The sequence below is a fragment of the Bos javanicus genome, chromosome 17 (assembly GCF_032452875.1).
Source record: "Bos javanicus breed banteng chromosome 17, ARS-OSU_banteng_1.0, whole genome shotgun sequence".
Classification (NCBI taxonomy): domain Eukaryota; kingdom Metazoa; phylum Chordata; class Mammalia; order Artiodactyla; family Bovidae; genus Bos; species Bos javanicus.
Window position 1 is genome coordinate 44477542 of NC_083884.1, and position 20077 is coordinate 44497618.

Below are 20077 nucleotides of genomic sequence, written 5' to 3' on the forward strand. Positions count from 1 at the left end.
CTCAAGAGGATTAGATGAGTCCCCAGATTAGTTTGTAAAAGAAACAGACTATTTTTCTCTGTACAGACCCCAGGACCCACGCAGGTGAGCTAAGTTCTGGGCAGAGTATGAACTCATACCACCACTACCAACTGCTTTTTCTCTGTGACAAGTGTATCTGCATCATGACAGGTTGGAAAGTGGTGTGAGTTCAGACTGTTTGGAATACCTCGTTGGCAAGGAAACTAGAGTTTACTGTTCCTAAGGATCACACTCACACATATGAATTCATCAAACTGTTTACTCAGTATATATAGATGGGTACAGATGTTTTCCTTTCAAATGCAGCACTGAGGAAGTATCAGCAGCAGGCGTGATTTGACACCACCATGTTCTGATCTCTGGATGCCCCAAGTCAGGGCAGAACCTGATCCTCAACAAGGGGCAGCAGCCTGGCTTCATCATCAACCACTGACCCCACCCTCACACGGGAGCACATGGTCCTGACTAGACATTGCCATCACTGGATGCACTCTGCTTTCTATTAATGTTATACCCAGGAGGACAAAAATATATGATTTGCTTTTGTGCTCATAGCTGTCTGGTGATGTCATGGTTTGGGGACACATCCATACCACTTTGGATGGCTGCAGTACCAGCATCTCATCTCTGGTTTCATTGTTTCCTTCACATGGTCTCTAACAAGTAAGTGAAAGTTAATCCACTTTGCACATCTTTTTGTGAGTCTGAGCTTGATGTGTTTTTTAATGAACAATTTAAATGAGAGTAGTGCTTTAATTGAGACCCTCAATTTACAAACGTCACCTTATTTGTGTTTCTCTCCTTTTCATCTCACCAGTAACTGCTTCACAGCTACATTATCTTTGCTGGACACCTTTAATGATTTGGGGGCTTCCCAGGTGGCTCCAATGCAGGAGACACGGGTTTTATCCCTGTGTCAGGAAGATGCCCTGGAGGAGGAAATGGAAACATACTCCAGTATTCTTGCCTGGATAATCCCATGAATAGAAGAGCCTGGAGGGCTACAGTCCATGGGGTCACAAAGAGTCGGATACGAAGGAGCAATTGAGCACACATGCACAAATATCTAAATATAATGATGTAGGTATTCAGGCATTAAATAAATTTGTTCCTAGTGTACTTCATCTTAGCATTTTAAAAGAGTCTTGATAACAAGATGTCAAGACTGCCTGGATGAATTGTGTAGTAATTGTGAAAAAAAAGCTACAAAGAGCCCACAGAGAAAATAAAGAGTAATCATATAGCATCACCAAATCTGCAGACTTGGCCCTGGAACAAATCCACTACTTACCAAGGTGACTTGATATGGAGATTGAGCTTGCAGTGTTGAGAGGAATCTATCCCATGTGGAAGAAAAGCATACTTTAACTTGCATTTCATTCTTTTGAGCTAATCATGACATATCAAGGTCACACTGCCTGCTTCTAAGTTATAGACAGATATCAGGACACAAACAGAATTTTCTAAGATAATCAGAGTGAGAAGGGCTTTTCCCTTCACTATGTGGCCAATAAGGGTCAGGGGAGAATCTCAATGGGGTAAACCATTTCACTATCATAAACAGATCACAGAGCACTATTACAGACAGGCCGTTTGTGTGCAGTAGCAGAAAATGACCGGGTGCAAAAGGATACCCGATAAATGACAGGGAGCGTGCTACACTGGATCTATGCTGGCCTCTTTAACAGTCTACTTCAGCCTAACTTATTATGCTTCACGTAGGGCTTACCAAGCGGCTCAGTGATAAAGAATCCATCTGCCTATGCAGGAGATGCCAGTTCAATCCCTGGGTTGGTAAGATCCTCTGGAAAAGAAAATGGCAACCCACTCCAGTTTTATTGCCTGGGAAATCCCATAAACAGAGGAGCCTGGAGAGACTACAGTCCATGGGGTCACAAAGAGTCACACACACACATGAATCTATACCTTAAGAACCTCTGTTTTAATCTTAGGAAAGTTGATTTTCAATTTGGCATGGTGTCTGTGATGGAATCTAGTATGGAGCCTTTAAAGAGGTTCTCTGGGGGTGATTCTGAATCCTGAAATGGGAAATCATGTGTATAGATGACAGACTGTGAATTATACAGAATTAAAAAAAGCCAAATATGGAATAAGAGTATTTTAATTGCACAGCACAAGTTTTTAAAATAAGAGTACAGGGAAGTACAGTACATTATTCCTTTCTTTCTTCACTCAGTAATGAGTTACCTTTTTCTTGCCCATACATATTTAACAAAAATAATAATGCTTTCTTGTAAGGTCAACCAACCCAGAGGTAGCACAAAGACCTCATGATGTTCAGTCTATTGCTGTGAGACCACCGGCGTATGGAGCAGATGGTAACAATCTCCAGAGTCATTTATGTTTGCAGCAAAACAAAACACACAAAGAATTTATAATTTTTTACTGAATTATTAAAACACAAAGAGAAAATACTGATCTTGAGTGTAAGAAATCTCAAAAGATGTCAGCCTATGCCCCATGGACCAGTAACTGATACTCAAAATTTGGTCAAACGTTCATCATTTGTAACAAACGTTATACTTAAAATTATTAACTCAAGAATATTTAATAAACAAACTATTTACAGAAGTGTGTCTAGAATTAAGAAAATCAACCAGGGATGGTGAAGTCCCCAGAAGCAATTAACAACACCCTTATGTCTGATGAGCAGGGGGAGGGTCTGTGGTGAACATAGGAGCTTCAGCCACATGGACAGACACCCCCAGATGTGTGCCAGCAGGAGAGAAGCAGGGGTGACACACACCTCGCCTCTCCAAACCTAAGCAGAAATCCTAGGAAGCAGTGCACTCCCTCTGGGCGTACAGAGAAAGGAGGAAAATGGTGTGGACATGGAGAACACTCAGAGAACATGAGCACATGTACAGATCCATAACACAGACACTTTTCATCATGTAGCTGCTAAAGATACAAGTCATCCCACATCTCTGACTCAGACAACACAAGTCTCTTCAACTATTTTTATAGATTCATACTTAAGTACTACTGTAGCACTTTACTTCTAAGTAGATCTTAACCCAAGGTATGCTGTCATTAGTTTGGTTTAAAGCAGTTCATTACCTTTTTAAGGAATTTTAAAATAAAGACAAAAATCTTTCATATTCACCCATGCATTCACCATTTCCAGAACCTTTCATTTCCAGAGTGGTGTTTTCCTGCAGTCCCCAAACTTCAATGTTTCCTGAAGGCAGGAACTCTCTCTGATTTTGCTTTTTTGAAGTCCTTTTTGGTTTCATTTTTGAAAGATGTTTTTGACAGGCAATTGAACTCCAGGCTGTGGGGCAGGGGAGGTTCTTTATTTTCTTTTGTAACTTAACAGCGTCATTCTGCTGTCCTATAGTTTGCATAGTTTCTGACCAGAAGTATATTGTAATTTTTTGCTCTGTGGGTGTGTCCTGTCCTTTTTTCTCCAGGCATTTTACAATTGCTCAATTAAAAAAAATTTTTTTTTGACTGGGCCACACGTCATGGGGGATCTCAGTTTCCCGACAAGGGACTGAACCTTCACTCCTTGAATTGGAAGGCAGACTCCCAGCCACTTGGCCACCAGGGAATTCCCAACAATTGTTCTCTTTAACTCCAGTTTTCATCAACTGACTGTGATGTCCATTGGCATCTTTATGTTTCTTCTGTGTTGGGTTCTTTGAACTTCTTGAATATGTGCGTTTATACTTTTCATCATATATGGGTATTTTTCAGCCATCATTTATTCAAATCCCTTTTCTGCCGCCTCTCACCTCTCTCCTCTAGACCTTCCATTACATGTATATTACACCACTTTTAACTAATTTCCTGTCCTCCTTTCCCCCCACCCACAGTGTTTTTCTCTGGGTATATCATTTGATAATTTTCATTCTTACTCTTCAGATTCATTGATTTCTTTCCTTCTTCTATGTCTAATATGTTCTTAATTCCAGTTGGGTTTTTTTATTTTTTATTTTTCAGAGTTGTTCTCAACCTGAGAAGTTCCATTTGAGCTTTTAAAAGTGTATCTTACACTCCAGGTTTCATCAAATTTATGTTTTCTTCTACTTTATACTTACAGTAGCTATTTGAATATACTTATCTACTACTTCCCATCAATTCAGTCTTTCCTCTTTCTATTGACTGATTTTTCTTGTAGTTACAAGTCATATGTTCCTGCCTCTTGGTGTGCCAGGTAAGTTTCTGGATGTCAAACACTGTGGGTCCAGAGTAGCTTTTAATCTAGGTTAAGCGATTCTCCACCGTCCCCAAGACAACTCTGTTCTGGAAACTCCCCTTGATGCCCCTGTGCAAAAAGCTGCCTCCAAGTGGCTGGTGGGAACACAAACTGTCTCAGCCTGTGCTAAGCTCCAGGGCTTGTTCAGCTCCCTGCTACCCAGCTCCTCTCAGAGTCTCAGTTTTCTTCCACACACATGCAAATAAGGACTAAAGCCAAATACTCAAAGAGGGACTCACTGAGGATTTATACAGCCTCCTCTCTGGGGAGCTCCTTCTTACCCAGCACCCTTCACCTGCAAATTCTAGCTACCGAGGTTCCTCAAATGCCAACTCAGAAACCCTCTTCAGTTCAGCAAGACCATGTTCATTCAACTCCCTGACCTGCAGCCTTGACAGTGGTCCCCAGGTAGTAGGCTGGGCAGTCGTGGGGCTGTCCTTATTTTGTCCACCTCCTGCCAGGGATCATAAACCTGCACTTGACATATGTCTAAAAACCACTATTTCATAAATGGAGTTTCTAGCTGTTTAAAGCAGGAGAGTTTATGTGGTTCTTATTATACCACCCTAACAGAAAGCAGAAAGAAGTCTTCACACCTCAAACACAGCTACCACTTTAAAAATGCCTATTTTCTTACAAAAATTTATATACAATAAACATAACCTTCTTAAAGAATTATTTCAACAGGGATCATGCTTATCAAATTCTTCAATGTACTAGGACTACTCCTCTGCATGAGACCTATAGTATATAATACTCAGTTACTTCCTTTGTGTATGTATTATCTAGTGTACTCTGGGCTACCATTTCCCAATGAAATTTTCACTCACTTGTTACAACAATTGATTTTTTCTCCTGTTTAGGTCTTCTAAAATTTAATAGCCTGGCACTTTTGACTGAAAGGTCTATACTTAACACAATACTGATAAGACTTCCACACTGAGGAGCCATCAATATGCCACAAGTTGTGTTTCCTGGGAGAAGACTTTCCTATATCGTCTACTTAACAACAACAACAAAAAAAGGTTCTCTTTCTAAATTCTATGTGGTAAGACAGTCACTGCAGTGACAGAGTTTCTCTCCCATACATGTCCTTGGAATGTCAGGGACCTGACATCTGATGGCAGACTCCCCACACTCACCACATTCACCCCATGTCTACAGCATATGACTTCTCTGATGAATCAGGAGCTGCGCCTTCCTGTGGAAGACAGTCCCACATTCACTGCATCCATAGTACTTATCCCCTGTATGGATCCTCTGATGCCTCATAAGGTGTGACTTCCTAGTGAAAGACTTCCCACATTCCTCACATTTATAGGGTCTCTCTCCTGTATGAATTCTCTGATGTATAATGAGCTGTGCCTTCTCAAAGAAAGCTTTTGCACAGTCATTGCATCCATAGGTCTTCTCTCCTGTATGATTTCTCTGATGTTTAATGAGCTGTACTTTCTGAACAAATGCCTTTCCACATTCACTGCATCCATAGGGTTTCTCCCCTGTATGAATTCTCTGGTGCCTAAGAAGCTGTGGCTTCCAGGCAAAAGCTTTCCTACACTCACCACATTCGAAGGGTTTTTCTCCAGTATGGGTTCTCTGATGGTGAATGAGACTTGACTTCTCACTGAAGGTTTTCCCACATTCACTGCATTCATAAGGTTTCTCCCCTGTATGTGTCCTCTGATGGGACACCAGGCTGGACTTCTGGGTGAAGGCTTTCCCACAGGCACTACATTCATAAGGTTTCTCTCCAGTGTGAGTTCTCTGATGTGTCAGGAGCTGTGACTTTCCAAAGAAGGTTTTTCCACATTCAACACATCCATAGGGTCTTTCTCCTAAATGAACCTTTTGATGTTTAATTAGTTCTGACTTCTTAAAGAAGGCTTCCTCACAATTACTGCACTGATAGTTCTTCTCTCCCGTATGAGTCATTTGATGTTTAACAAGTTGTGGTTTTCTGATGAAGGCTTCACCACATTCACTGCATTCATAGGGTTTCTCTCCTGTATGGATCCTCTGATGCCTAATGAGGAGTGAGTTCCTGCTGAAGGCTTTTTTACATTCACTACAGGCATATGGCTTCTTCCCTGTATGAACCCTCTGATGAGTTATAAGCTGTGACTTCCAAAAGAAGGCTTTTCCACAATCACTACATCTGTAGGGCTTCTCGCCTGTGTGTGTCCTCTGATGTGTAATGAGCTTTAATTTCTGGGAGAAGACTTTCCCACAGTCACTGCAGCCATAGGGCTTCTCTATCGTATGGGTTATCTGATGTCTTTTAAGCTGTGACTTCCTGCTGAAGGCTTTCCCACAGTCACTGCAGCCATAGGGCTTCTCTCCTGTGTGAGTTCTCTGATGTAAAATGAGCAGTGATTTCCTACTGAAAGCTTTCTGACATTCCCCACACCCATATGGTTTTTCTCCTGAATGAGTCCTTTGATGAATAGTGAGCAATGACTTCTGGGAGAAAGCTTTCCCACAGTCCCGGCATCCATAGGGCTTCTCTCCTGTATGAGTTCTTTGATGTATAATGAGCTGTGACTTTTTATTAAAAACCTTGCCACATTCCATGCACAAACAGACTCCTGTGTGTGGTATATGGCTCATAATGAGTCCTGGCTCTTTACTGCTGACTTTTCTACATGTATTGCCATCAGAGTATTTTATTCCACCATAAGTTCTGGCAGGTTTAATACAAAATAATAATTTCCTATTAAGCTCATCAAGTTTCTTTCTTTCACAGTTACTTTTTGGAATAAGAAAATCAAAAGGATCCTTCAGACTTTTTTCACCTGTGCCACATTTATGGGATCTCATTCCTAAATGATCAAAGTTAATGCCTAAATGAAACATTCTCTCAAAGATGTCATATTCACGGCCTCTCTCCAAACTTTTAAGCTTGTCTTGATTATCCTGATGCCACATTTTGAGATTATTATCTAGCCAGACTTTTTCTAAAAAGGAAAAAATGAACCATACTGTGTAAATTTCCCTAATCATTAAGCTTATTGAACAAATCTTCAGAAATGGAGCATGAGCCCAGTCCATTAAAAAAAAAAAAAAATCTCCCACATACAATATCTACTTATTAGGCTTTGAACTTTTTAATAGAAATGAAAACAGATTTTGAAATTACAAATGTTTATAAACACAAACTTTAAAATAAGGAAAAATGAAATATATTCAAGTGATCATGATGAGATAAAAAAGACAAGCAATTTCTAATCAAACACTGTGCTCATTCCACAATAACCTACTGATTATCTTCTATATGCCCAGACATTATTAACAGAAATCAGAAAAGGGCAAGTAGGTACTCCCATGAGGGAAGACTGAGTACTTCTGAGTATCACAGTATCAGATGTACTGAGTATCAAAGTGCAGAGAACAGCAAGATTAATACACAGTGCTGAATGTCACACAGGAAGAAACACTGAATACAATGACAGCAAACACAGGATATCAACTTTCATGTCTGAAAGGTGAGATATGTTAGTTTTCTGTACTATCAGTACATTCAAAAAGCATCCTCATTCAAAATCATCACCCAAATCACTGATATCTGCAATTTCACCATCATGAGAAATACTTTTTTGGAATTATCTAAGAGTTCTCCAGAGCTCAGCATCAACACCTTTATTAAGGTTTCTGATACTTTAATTGAATCATCATCTATATACTGAATCTGTATATGATGTAAATTACTCAAAACCACAAGTATACTTTGCATAATATTAGGACAGTTTTCTTTTTTACCCTGTAAGTACAGTTATCTGTGATCTCCCTTAATGATCTTTTAAGCTTGTTTACTTTATGATATTCTTTACTAGGAATGTGAGATAATACTCCCAAGATGAAAAAAATACGGCAAGATCTCAAATATAAAGCAATCACTCTTTTTTTGTAGGATAATTTATCTGGGGAGGGAAATAGCCTCATCTAACAACCCTCAGATATATCAGAATTTCAGAGGAAGAGCTAACTAGAGCTGTGGATATGGAGGAGAAAAAAAAAAGATTCAACGTTTTGAGTTTCAGTGAGTAAAAGATGATAACACTGTTCATGGGCATTTTAAAGACTAGAGAGGGAAGTTAGATACCATTTATATAAGCTTCTCATATAAGTGTGAGACACTTATATGTCCTACAGACATGTAAGTGTGAGATACTCTTTAAGAGTTTATAAAAAATTGTCTCATGAAATGTAAGAGTAAAGAAAAATAAATTTTAATTCAAATCAAGGAATAAGATTAAGATATATATCCAAACTAATAAATTAAATGATATAAAACCATACTGAGGTTAAACTGTACCAAAAAAATTATTAAAGAAATTTTTTAAAAATCTTGGCACTTTGGCAAACACATAGACCATGTTTTACTAGTATCATCCTTGGTAGGGGTACAGGTCTGTTTCCCCACATCTCTGTTTCCGTTACACTCTGATTCATTCAGCCTTCATTTCATCCTATTTTTCATTTGATATTCCCACTTCCAGGCTCATGCCCTCCCAATTCTAGTCTCCACACATCAATCTTTATAAAATGTACTCTAACCTTTTGCTTAAACCTCTTGTTTAAAAACCTTTGATAAATCTGGGCTTTTAACACAGCATACACACCCCTGCATGCCTGGCTCCTTCCAGCCCTCAACTTCCTCTCACAACACTGGGCTCCTCCCTGCCCAGCTTCCAGTATGCCTATTTCATATCATTTTAAGGGCACACTAACAAACACCCTGTTTATTCTCTTCATAGCACTTATCAGATAGGTAATCACCTTACTTCTGTCTCTCCCACTGGAATGTAATGAAGGTAGGGAACAGGTTTGAGTTTTTCACTGATGTACTCCCACTACATAGTACATACAAGCCCTCAATACAACCCTATTCACTTATCATTAAACTTCTAAAGCAATTCCTTTCTATATAGTTAATCCTGATAATTAATTTTGCATTTTGACACAAGTGTATTATGTTCAAGCTGAATTATTTTATATTATCTTCTAAATTATAATTCCCTGATCCTGCAATGTTATTTCATGACTCATACTTTATCTCAACTCCTCTCATTTCACAAAATAGCAGTGGTTCTAAATTAATGGAGGAACATAAAGTCTATCTTGACAGCTTTTCCAAACTACGCATACCCAGTCCTAATCATCCATGTGAATGGTGCCGACATACGTAATTTGAAGTATTTTCCCAAATAAGATGAAACACTTACTTAGATGAAAACCTTTGTACTAAAGAAATTATTTGAAAAATAAGACAGATCCTGCTTTACCTGGCCTCACAACAACCAATTAATGAAATATTTAGTAATTACACAGCATAAATGTCATAAAGAACAGAGAATAATAAGTTAGTTACCATCTTTCTACGTAGGGAAAAAACCTCAAGACCTAATTAGTTAAGAAATTATAGATAATTATAGATAGTGTGTGATCAGACCCAGGTTCCTACAATACTGCTCAGTAGGTAGAGATTTCAGAAAAGGCTGGGAGTCAAGAAACACTGTGGAAGTGAAAAAATAGAGCTTAAAGAGGGGGAGGGTATCTAATTGAAAAAGTGTGCACAAAAGCCCACATGCAGAGAAACATGTGAAAGACACAAGGAAGGAATTACTTCAACTGGAGTCAACTGTGACCTCTGGGCACAGGAAAAAACTTCACAGATAAGATGCTGCCATACTGTGAGGGTATTCAACTCAAATGGAGGTAAAATATATCACACAGCAAGTCTTAAACCCCCGCAGACCATTTGAAGGGATAAACAAGAAGCTTTAGAAGCTAAACATCAAAGGCACCAGAAAGATGCCCTGGATGCTGACCCTGAAGTTCTTATCTGCAAGGAGGCAGGAAGAATGCTTTTAGGCATTAGACTTCTATTCTCTGTCCATGGACTCACAGTCTACTCTATGTGAGTTTGAAACAGAAATTTGATAAATTAGGGAGAGAAAAGCAAAATAATAAAGGAAATTCAAAGGTAACAGCATCACCTAAAACAGGAAAAAATTATGAATTCTTAAAGAGGAGAAAAGAAGCCTCTGCAGGTGGGACTGGGGCAGGAGAGAAGAAAAAGTCAACTGGGGAAACTCAAAGAAGGGTCTGATCAAGAATGCAAGGTCCTGAATGACTGTGCCACTAGAGGCACATTTCATTACCAGCTCCAAAGGGGACACATCCTGATGTGGAGATCAGGACACAGAGTCCTGAGTCAACTCCAAAGATGGAGAAGCTTTAACCAGAGTTATTTACAAATAACATTTCAAAAGTACCAATCTATCATCAAAAACCTGAGATTTAACTTTCGCTGTCTGCCACTAAACTGATTATTTCTCACCTGAGAAGTTTTGACTTAGGATTTCTTCATCTAATAACCATGGGTTTTCCTGCTCCAGCTTGAAGATCATCTCAGGTTTGATAACTTGATAACCTGTCAATTGGAAACACAGAGAGTCCCAATTGCTTGGGCTGAGGGGACTCTTAAATATGAAGACTATTTCACCTCAGAGGCTATAAAACAAAGAAAGCAAATAAAAACTTTTCACTTGGGTGTCAAAATCAAAGACTCTTTGACATCTGAAACTTAAATCCAAAGTCAGTAATATCTTAGAGGTATGTGCATATCCAGTTACCGGGTATGCACTGTACTACATGAGAATGTTCTTACCCAATAAAACTAGATTGCTATAGTTCTCCAACATCACGTCTCTGTACAAGGTCTTCTGAGTAGGATTAAGCAGCTGCCACTCCTCCAATGTGAAATTCACAGCCACATCTTCAAACGATATCTAAAAAAGTATAATCCCTGTTAAATCTGAAGTCATTCTCTTTGCTGAATGTAGGCTTCCTTTTCTACAGCAACAAGTGGCCTGAAAGCTGGACCCATGATCTCCAACTCCTGGAAATGTGCTTTTGTTTAACCCTCACTGCCCCACGTCCTGAATATGGGCTGGATTTATCAAGTCACTTCCACTGAATGGAATAGGGTAGAAGTAAGGGATCTCCCTTCCAAGACCAGGTTATAAGAGGACATGACTTCTACCTTGGGAACCCCCTCCTGCTCTCTTTGGGGAAGTCCAAGGGCCACATGGTGAGGCAGCTCTGTGTACAAGCCTACGTGGCAAGGACCAGAGGTCTGCCAACACCCATGTGAGTAAGCTTGAAGTGTGTGACCTTCATACCACAGCAATTCTCAACATTTTGAAGACAGGATCGTGTGAGATTCTCCACTAGAACCAAATGGGTGAGCCACTGGCAGATTCCTAACTCACAGAAACTGAGATAAATGTTTAAACTTCAGCCACTGAGGTTTGGGATAATTTTTTCTACACAGTAAAATGATATCCTAATCTTGCACTATTATACTTTGAGAGAAAAACAAAAGAGTTATTAAAATATTCATCATTATGAATTCATAAACTTATCCACCCATCTACCCATAGGATAAGAAGTTGGAATAGGCTGTCTTTAAACAAGCAGTGTTTCTCAAAGAAGGTGCCACTGGGATTTCGGAATAATTCTTAGCTGAGAAAGGGCTTCCCTGAGAGCTCAGTGGGTAAAGAATCCACCTGCAATGCAGGAGACACAGGAGATGTGGTTCAATCCCTGGGTCAAGAAGATTACCTAGAGAAGGAAATGGCAACTCCAGTGGACAGAGAAGCCTGGTGGGCTACAGTCCATGGGTCACAAAGAGTTGGAGAAGACTGAGCGATTAAACCACTTAGCTGGGCACATTTGCCCCATGCGGTGCAAGGCCTAAGGGACAGGGATGGTTCTTAGTCACTGTCAGAACTAAAACCACATCTACCTTTCTAGAACACTCTCCTCCCTATGAGCAGTACTGGTCTGAAGTAGGAACTAGCTATCCTTTAGAACGCATGTTTTTTCCAGCAATTAAGGGGCCTGGAACTATGCCAGGTGCTAGAAATATAAAGATGAGTAGAAAAACATCATATTCTCCTATACTTTTCAGTCTTTTCTGGCCAGAGGCAATAAGGCATTTCAGAGGCCATGATACAAGTACATTCAGGGTATGGGGATAAAAGGCAAAGGAACCAGAATATCCAAAACAATTTGGAAACAGAACAGCAACATTGCAGGACTCACATTACCTGGTTTCAGGACTTCCTATAAATGCACACGATAACAAGGTGGTATCAGTGAGAGGTTACAGATGTTGGTGACCAGAAAAGAACAGAAAGCCCAGAAGTGGACCCCCACAGGTAAGCTCCCTGGCTTTTGAGAGGTGCACCTACAATTCCTCGGAGCAGGGAGTTTTCAGCACATGAGCTAAAGTAACTGGATACCCACAAGCAAAAGAACAAACCTTGATACACATTACACCTTACCAAAAAATCAACTCAAAAAGAACCACAGGGCTTCCCTGGTGGCTCAGTGATAAAGAATCTGCCTGCCAATGTAGGAGACACAGGTTCAATCCCTGATCCAGGAAGATTCCACATGCCATGGGGCAGCTAAGCCTGTGTAACACAAATATAAAGCCTGTACTCTAGATCCCAGGAGCTGAAACTACTGAGCCCACGTACTGAGACTACTGAAGCCTACAAGCCCTAGGGCTTGTGCTCAGTCATAAGAGAAGCCACCGCAATGAGAGGCCCATGCACCATAACTACAGAGTAGCCCCCACTTACCACAATTAGAAAAAAGCCCACACAGCAACAAAGACCCAGCACAGCCCAAAACAAATAAACAGATTTTTTTAAAAAAAGGAACACAGACCTAAATATGAAACACAAAACAATGAAATTTCTAGAAAAAAACAAGAGACAACCTGCGTGACTGGATTTTGCAATGAGTTTTTAGACACAACACTGAATACACATGGTCCATTTAAGAAATAATTAATAAAACTGAACTGTTTCAAAATTAGTATTTTTTTTCTCTATGAAAGGCACCATTAAGAGAAAGAAAAGACAAGGCACATACTAGGTGGAAATAGTTGCAAATCACTTATCTGAGAAAGCATGTTAACGGGACTTAACAACACTAAAACTATAACATCGTTTAAAAAATGGGCAAAAGATCTTACCATATGCTTCATCAAAAAAGATGTAAGATTGAAAATATATGAAAAAATGTTCAATATCATCTGTCAATAGGGAAATGCAAATTAAAACAATATTGAGTTGCTACTACATCCCTATCAGAATGGCTAAAATGAAAAAGTAACAGAACAGAACTGACAAATGACAGTGAGGACGCAGAGCTACAGCAACTCCCGTTCATGCTGTGGGAACACAGGGCAGGGACTCTGGACACTTTCATAGCTTCTCATAAAGTTGAACATACACCTACCCAGCAAGACCATTTGTAGGTATTTACCCAAATAAACTAAAAACTTATGCTCACCCAAAAACTTATGTTCAAACCTATATGCAGATAAACACAGCCTATTAAGAACTGGAGGCAACCAGGACGTCCTGCACCAGCAAACAGAGAAGCAAACCAGTGTCTCCACATATAGGACCTACTGTATGAAGCCATTCAGCAAATGAAAAGGGACAAACTGGGGCTTCCCTGGTGGATCAATAGTAAGGAATCCTCCTGCTAATGCAGGAGACACAGGTTCGATCCCTGATCCAGGAAGATCCCATATGCCAAGAAGAAATTAAGTCCATGCACCACAACTATAGAGCCTGTGCTCTAGAGCCTGGAAGCTGCAACTGCTGAAGCCTGTGTGCCTAGAGCCTGTGCTCTGCAACAAGAGAAGCCACCACAATAAGAAGTCTTTGCACTGCAACTAGAGAGTAGCCCCCACTTTCCACAACTAGAGAAAAGCCTTGCAGCAATGAAGACCCAGCACAGCTAAAAGAAAAAAAAGAACTCTTCCCTGAAATCCATCAGGGAGTTTGCATCTTTTGAAAAAGGGACAAACTACTGAAGAATGAGCAAAAAAAGTCAGTATGAAAGGTTATACACTCATGGTTACATTATCTAACATTCTGGCAAAGGCAAGACTATGGAGACAGAGAACAAATCAGTTATTGCCAGAGGTTAGGGATGCAAGAAGGTGACACCCAGGAATTTTGGGAGAGAGAGAACTATCCTGAGTCCTGACTGTGAGGTTAATTACATGAATTTATACATGTTTTAAAACTCACATGAGAATTCCGGCTCAGAATTTTTCAGGCTTAACTACAAGCAATTACAAAGGCTCTACCTGACAGGTTGTAGGGCGGGAAGTTGCCCTCCCACCCCAAACCCGACACCCAGCCTTAAGGGCGCCACCAGCTCCAAAGATAACTATACTGGGCCCCATTACTGAGTGTGCAACTGGCACTGATGTAGTATCTGTGTGCCCCTGCTGGCCTCCACCCCCAGCCATGATGGAGACTGTGGAGACTGCCATGGTCAGGGTTGGAACACAGAGGCATGTTGGGGACGCTGAGTCTCTCGGCTCATGAGCTACAGCTGACCCCACAGCAAGCTTCAAACCCACATAAAACAAGCCCCCCACGGGGGTGACACATTTGGACGAAACCAAGTTCTGTTCCTAACAAGACTGATGTCAGCTGTGTGGATGCTCACCAAAGAGAGTCTGGAACTGCCCCCGTCCGAAGCAAGAGACATGTTCAACCCCTTCTGGATCCAGGACAGGATGCTGTGGAGACGGACACTGTCCCAGGCTGGGCCCACATGCGTGTGCTGCCATGTTGTCAGAACGGGCCAAAACATTGAGGAAAGCTGTCCCACCTTCCAGATGCTGGACAAGATGGAAAACACTGCCCCAGGACAGGCTCCTGTGCCAGGATGTACTCCACAGGTGGACCTCGCTGGGCTTCTCATCCCATCCAAAGGGTTTCACTGGACCCTGACACTTTCCTGGGGTCTGCTCTGGCCATCCTTGTGGGTTCCCCCAATGCAAATCACACTCTCAGGCTCCACCTGACCACATTTACTTCCTTTTTGGGTTTTGAATTCACTGCATCTGATCACAGCCCCAGATTTGCTGTGGGGTTCAGTGAGTGTCTTAATTAACAGTTTAAGGAGAGACATAAGGGGCTGATGAGAGGTCAAGGTAACCCCAGTCTGGAGCACAGAGCTCAGAAAGGCAGCCTGGGACCCAGTGCAGCAGCTCCCATGAGGGCGCTTCTCACTATGCTGGATGCCTGGAAAGGCTGTCTGCAATCACAGTCCTCCTTTCACAGTCGCTGATACCTCAGACTCTGTGGGAGCCACTGTGAGAGCCTTCCACTCCCTGCCACGCCGTCCTGAAGACTCAACAAGTGGGAGATCATGTAAAACCATTTTATTTAATTTTTTTTTTAATTTTACATTATTTAAGAAATTTACGCCATGCTGTGCAGTATGTGGGATCTTAGTAGTTCCCTGACCAGGCATCAAACCTGTGCCCCCTACATTGGGAACATGACTTCTTAACCCCTGGACTGCCAGGGAAGTGCCCATGTAAAACCATTTTTAAATCTTTTAAAATTTCAGGAGTTTCTGCTAACCAATTCTTAAACATGATCGCTCCACTTAAATTACATAAAAATATCTGCCCCTCTGTGTAGGGACAAAGAGTCTTTCCAGATAGAGTCTGGATAAAAACAGAAGATGATTTCTTTCCAAGTTTTGATTATCAAATGAGACACACTGATGATAACAGAAAAAAGAAAATAAAGCCCAGCACCAGGAGAGGCACAGGGGAGGGAGAAGGATATAAATGATCTTTGTTTTTCAGACTTGCTCCTAGAGCTTTCCCTTTCTCCTGGGGGAAAAAAAAAAAACAAAACAAGAAACAAAAGAAACGACTCCTGTGTTGCTCTGTCTGGATGCAGACTGACACCTTTCTGGCCTTCCTGTCCTGATGGGGCTGCTGGCCAGAAGCACAGGGTGGCCTTGGCCCGTGCACTTCCCAGACACCACCGCCTGGGTGCTGTTGCCACCCCATGAGGTGGGAGGTCCTGGACAAACAGTTTGGAACTAAGCACCCCAGGCAGTCCCTCACAAACCAAGGACTGAACTAAATTATTCAGACCAGGCTGATGTCCTGGGAGGCCCACAGAAAGGCCCTGTTTAACCTCACTGCCTGATGAAAATGTATCCTGCTTGGGGACTCTGGGATTGCACTCCTAGTGTGTACCCCCAGCTATGGGAACCCCACTGTCTCAGCCCCGGCAGGTAGGCATTCCAGCCAGCTTCTACCTGCTTCCAGGGCTGTGCTAAGTGAACCACTGTCCTGTGCCAGATCACAAAAGACTCACAAAGCAACTCCAGAAGCCTCCTGATGGACTGAGACAAGCCTTCCTGATTCAGAAACAGCTAAGACCACCTGGGAGGCAGTCCTCATCATCCTGCTCCAGGGTCTTCCTCAGGGCCCTGTCTGCTGCTGCCCCAGGTTAATTCCCTGGTTCCTGTCTCAGTCCCTCCAAGTCTGACCTGCTCAGGTTCATGATGGGGGAGCCTGTTTCTAACTCAGGTCCTGAAAAAATTAAGCAGTGGAACAGAGGAGTCTGCCTCCTGGTTAAAAACCTACATGTGAATCCTCAGGTCTCACCACAAGTCACAAGGGGTTATCTCCAGGCCTCCTGGGTGATGCTGCCCCCACCTCCACCCCCAGACCTGAAGCACAACCTGTGCTCTCCCCAAGACTCGAGGGGTGAGGGGTGTACTATGTCTACCTGGAGCTTCTGGCACAGGCCTTTCTTGGGTACCTTGCTAAAATCCCCTTGTGGTGGCAGGGCAGAGTGGGATGGCAGGCAGGGAACCTGAAGACACTGTCCCTACTCTGACCCAGTATCCTGTACTTTCCACTCCCACCTCCTCTTCCCCTCCTTCTAACCCCCAAGTCCATAAACCTGCCGGAACCTTTTGTTCACAGCTCCCAGGCAGTGAGGGCAAGACACCTCTACAACCGTGCTGAGCTATCCACACACGATCAAGGCACCATTCACTCCTCAGGAAAAGGTAATGGGAAGTTAGCACCTTCATCAGCATCTGGTTCTCACCTGTGCCATCACAGCAATTAGAGGCTTTGATACCATCACCCTGATGCTGCAGTTATCAGCAGCTCAGCCCTCTCAGCTCTGTTGAACTCCTGACTCAGAACACAGCAGGAACAGGGAAAGGCCTACAGTAGTTTAAACAACAGAATTTTTAAAAGAAGAAAAGAAAGGGAGGGAGGCAAAGAGCATGGAGGTTAGCTAGGTGGACAGGAATCGCTTTGAAGAGACACTGCAGTCCTGTTTCTTGAGTCAACAAAGTCAGGAAGAGGGGTTGGGGAGGGATGAATTGAGAGTTTGAGGTTAGCAAATGCAAGCTATAACATACACATATATATAGGATAGATAAACCACAAGGCCCTACTGAATAGCACAGAAAACTATATTCAATATCCTGTGATAAACCATAACGGAAAAGAATATGAAAAATATGTGTGTGTGTGTGCGCATGTGTGTATGTACTTCCCAGGTGGCACTGGTGGTAAAGTGTCCACGTGCCAATGCAGGAGGTGTAAGAGACACAGTTTCGATCCCTGCATCAGGAAGATCCCCTGGAGGAGGGCATGGCAACCCATTCCAGTATTCTTGCCTGGAGAATCCCATGGACAAAGGAGACTGGCAAGCAATTGTCCACAGGGTCACAAAGAATCAGACACAACTGAAGCGACTTAGCACACATACATACATACACACATACACACACATACATATAAATGTGTAACTGACTCACGTTGGTGTACAGAAGAAACTAACACAACACTGTAAATCACCTATACACAGATCAAAAAAAAGTCAGGAAAAGGAGCTAAAAGCAGACATCTTCCTGTCCAGCTTTTGCCAACAGAAGCCAAAAAACTCCTAGCTAAAGTGTACTGAGGGATTCCCTGGTGGCCCAGTGGTAAAGAATCCACCTGCCAATGCAAGAGACATCGGTTTGATCCCTGATCAGGAAAAATCCCACATGCTGCGAAGCAGCTAAGTCCATATGCCCCAACTACTGAGCCTGTGCTCTAGAGCCTGGGAGCCACAACTACTGAGTCCATGTGCCACAACTCCTGAAGCCCGCATGCCCCAGATCTTTTTTTCTTGTTAACAACCAAATCTTTTCTAAAATGAAGTTTAATAACTCAAGAATGTCTTTCTTATAGACCTGGGAGGTGTCTCTGAAATCAGCCAGGAAGACACATCCCTGTCTCCTGTTCTCTGGGAGAACAGCAGCCTGACTGGCCTGACTGGGGCATCTGGTTCCAAGCTGGAAAATTACTTCCCATCATAAAGATATGAGAAGTGTATTTTTCCTTTGGGTGAAGGCAAAAAGCTAATACAGTAGCCACTCCACTTCTCCTCAACAAAAGAAGCTACTACAATGAGAGACCTGTGCATCACAACTAGAGAGCAGCCCCCACTCTTCTCAACTAGAGAAAAGCCTGTGCAGCAATGAAAACCCAGCACAGGCCAAAATAAATAAATAATTTTTTTTTAAATGTATTGAAATTCCAACTGAGAGAATATTTATGGAGGCCATTTTAAGGTTTTGTAACAACCAATTCTGCAAGATGATTCAGGTTTTCTTCCCTAAAAGCAGAACAGAAGTAGGGTGTGGGCCCAGGCCTGCTGTCCACTCCCATGTCCTCCACCTACACTGAGGATCCCCGCAAGGAATAGCCCTCGGAAATATGTTCACCCATTCCAGGACGTCATTCACCACGCCATCTACATAAACAGTTATCCAAGCATTTTCTTTACATGTAATCATCAGGAAATGTTTGCTTCTGCTAAGTCAGTAATAGTCTGCTTTCTGACAGAGAAAACCATGCAGCTATTCCTGTTTCTCTTTCTATGGCAGCTTCTGGGGACACCTAAGGAAGCTTGCGGCTCAATTCCAACAGTGCAGGGCCTTACTTCTCACATGTCTGTGTCCCAACTTCAAGATTTTTGTATGATTCTATGGTCCACCTTGTATTTCTTTTGACCACCTTCCTTTCCAAGTTTACGTTTTCTCTGGCTTTAATTTAAATGTATTTAAACCTTTCCTGTTGGTTGTAGAAATGCCTGGAAGGAAGATGGCGGAGGAGTAGGACGGGGAGAACACTTTCTCCCCCACAAATTCATCAAAAGAACATTTAAACGCCGAGTAAATTCCCCAAAACAACTTCTGAATGCCGGCAGAGGACATCAGGCACCCAGAAAACCAACCCAAGTCTTCGAAAGGAGGAAGGAAAAAATAGAAAAGACAAAAAAAGAGACAAAAGAGGGAGGGATGGCGTTCCGTCCTGGGAAGGGAGTCTTAAAAAGAGAGAAGTTTCCAAACACCAGGAAACCTTCTCACTGCCGAATCTGTGCTGAGCCTTGAAAGCGCAGAGGGCAACATAACAGGGAGCAAAAATAAATAAACAATTAAAAACCGCAGATTACGAGCCCTACGGTAACTCTCTCAGCGGAGAAGCAGCACAGACGCGTGCACACGCCACTAGCAAGCGGGGGCTGGGCAGGGAGGCACGGCGTGGGCTGCATCGCTTAGTGTAAGGACCTGGCCTGAATACCCCGAGCGCTATCTGAGCGAAATAATTTGGGCTGGCAAACCAGACTGTGGGATATCTACCATGCAAAAAGCCAGCCGTAACCTAAGACACTGCCAGGCCCGCACACGGAACAAAGGACTGAACAGAGATAGCCGGCTACAGACCATCCCCCTCCTGTGACAGGCAGCCAGAGCTGGAAGGGGGCATTCGCAGCCCCAGAGAGACATTATCTATAAAACTGTAAGCAGTCTTCTTTGCTAACTAAAACTTCTTGGGGGTCTGGATGGTCAACATCTGTCTGAGAAGGTGCGCTGGTTGTACACCTAGATAACTGAGCTGTGGGG

General features: G+C 42.3%; 1 protein-coding gene across 14 annotated transcripts in view; it reads right to left on the minus strand.

Annotated features, from left to right (window-relative positions):
• Window positions 1–2125: 2125 nt before the first annotated feature.
• The window catches only part of ZNF605 (zinc finger protein 605), a 32290-nt gene continuing 14338 nt past the window's right edge, over window positions 2126–20077 (minus strand). For all 14 annotated transcript variants that reach the window (XM_061384362.1, XM_061384365.1, XM_061384367.1 and 11 more), the window contains 3 exons: window positions 10914–11034; window positions 10584–10676; window positions 2126–7197 (listed from right to left, as the gene is read on the minus strand). In XM_061384362.1, coding sequence (XP_061240346.1) covers window positions 5402–7197; window positions 10584–10676; window positions 10914–11034 — 2010 coding nt within the window. In that variant the 3' untranslated portion in view covers window positions 2126–5401. The remainder of the gene's footprint in view (window positions 7198–10583; window positions 10677–10913; window positions 11035–20077) is intronic.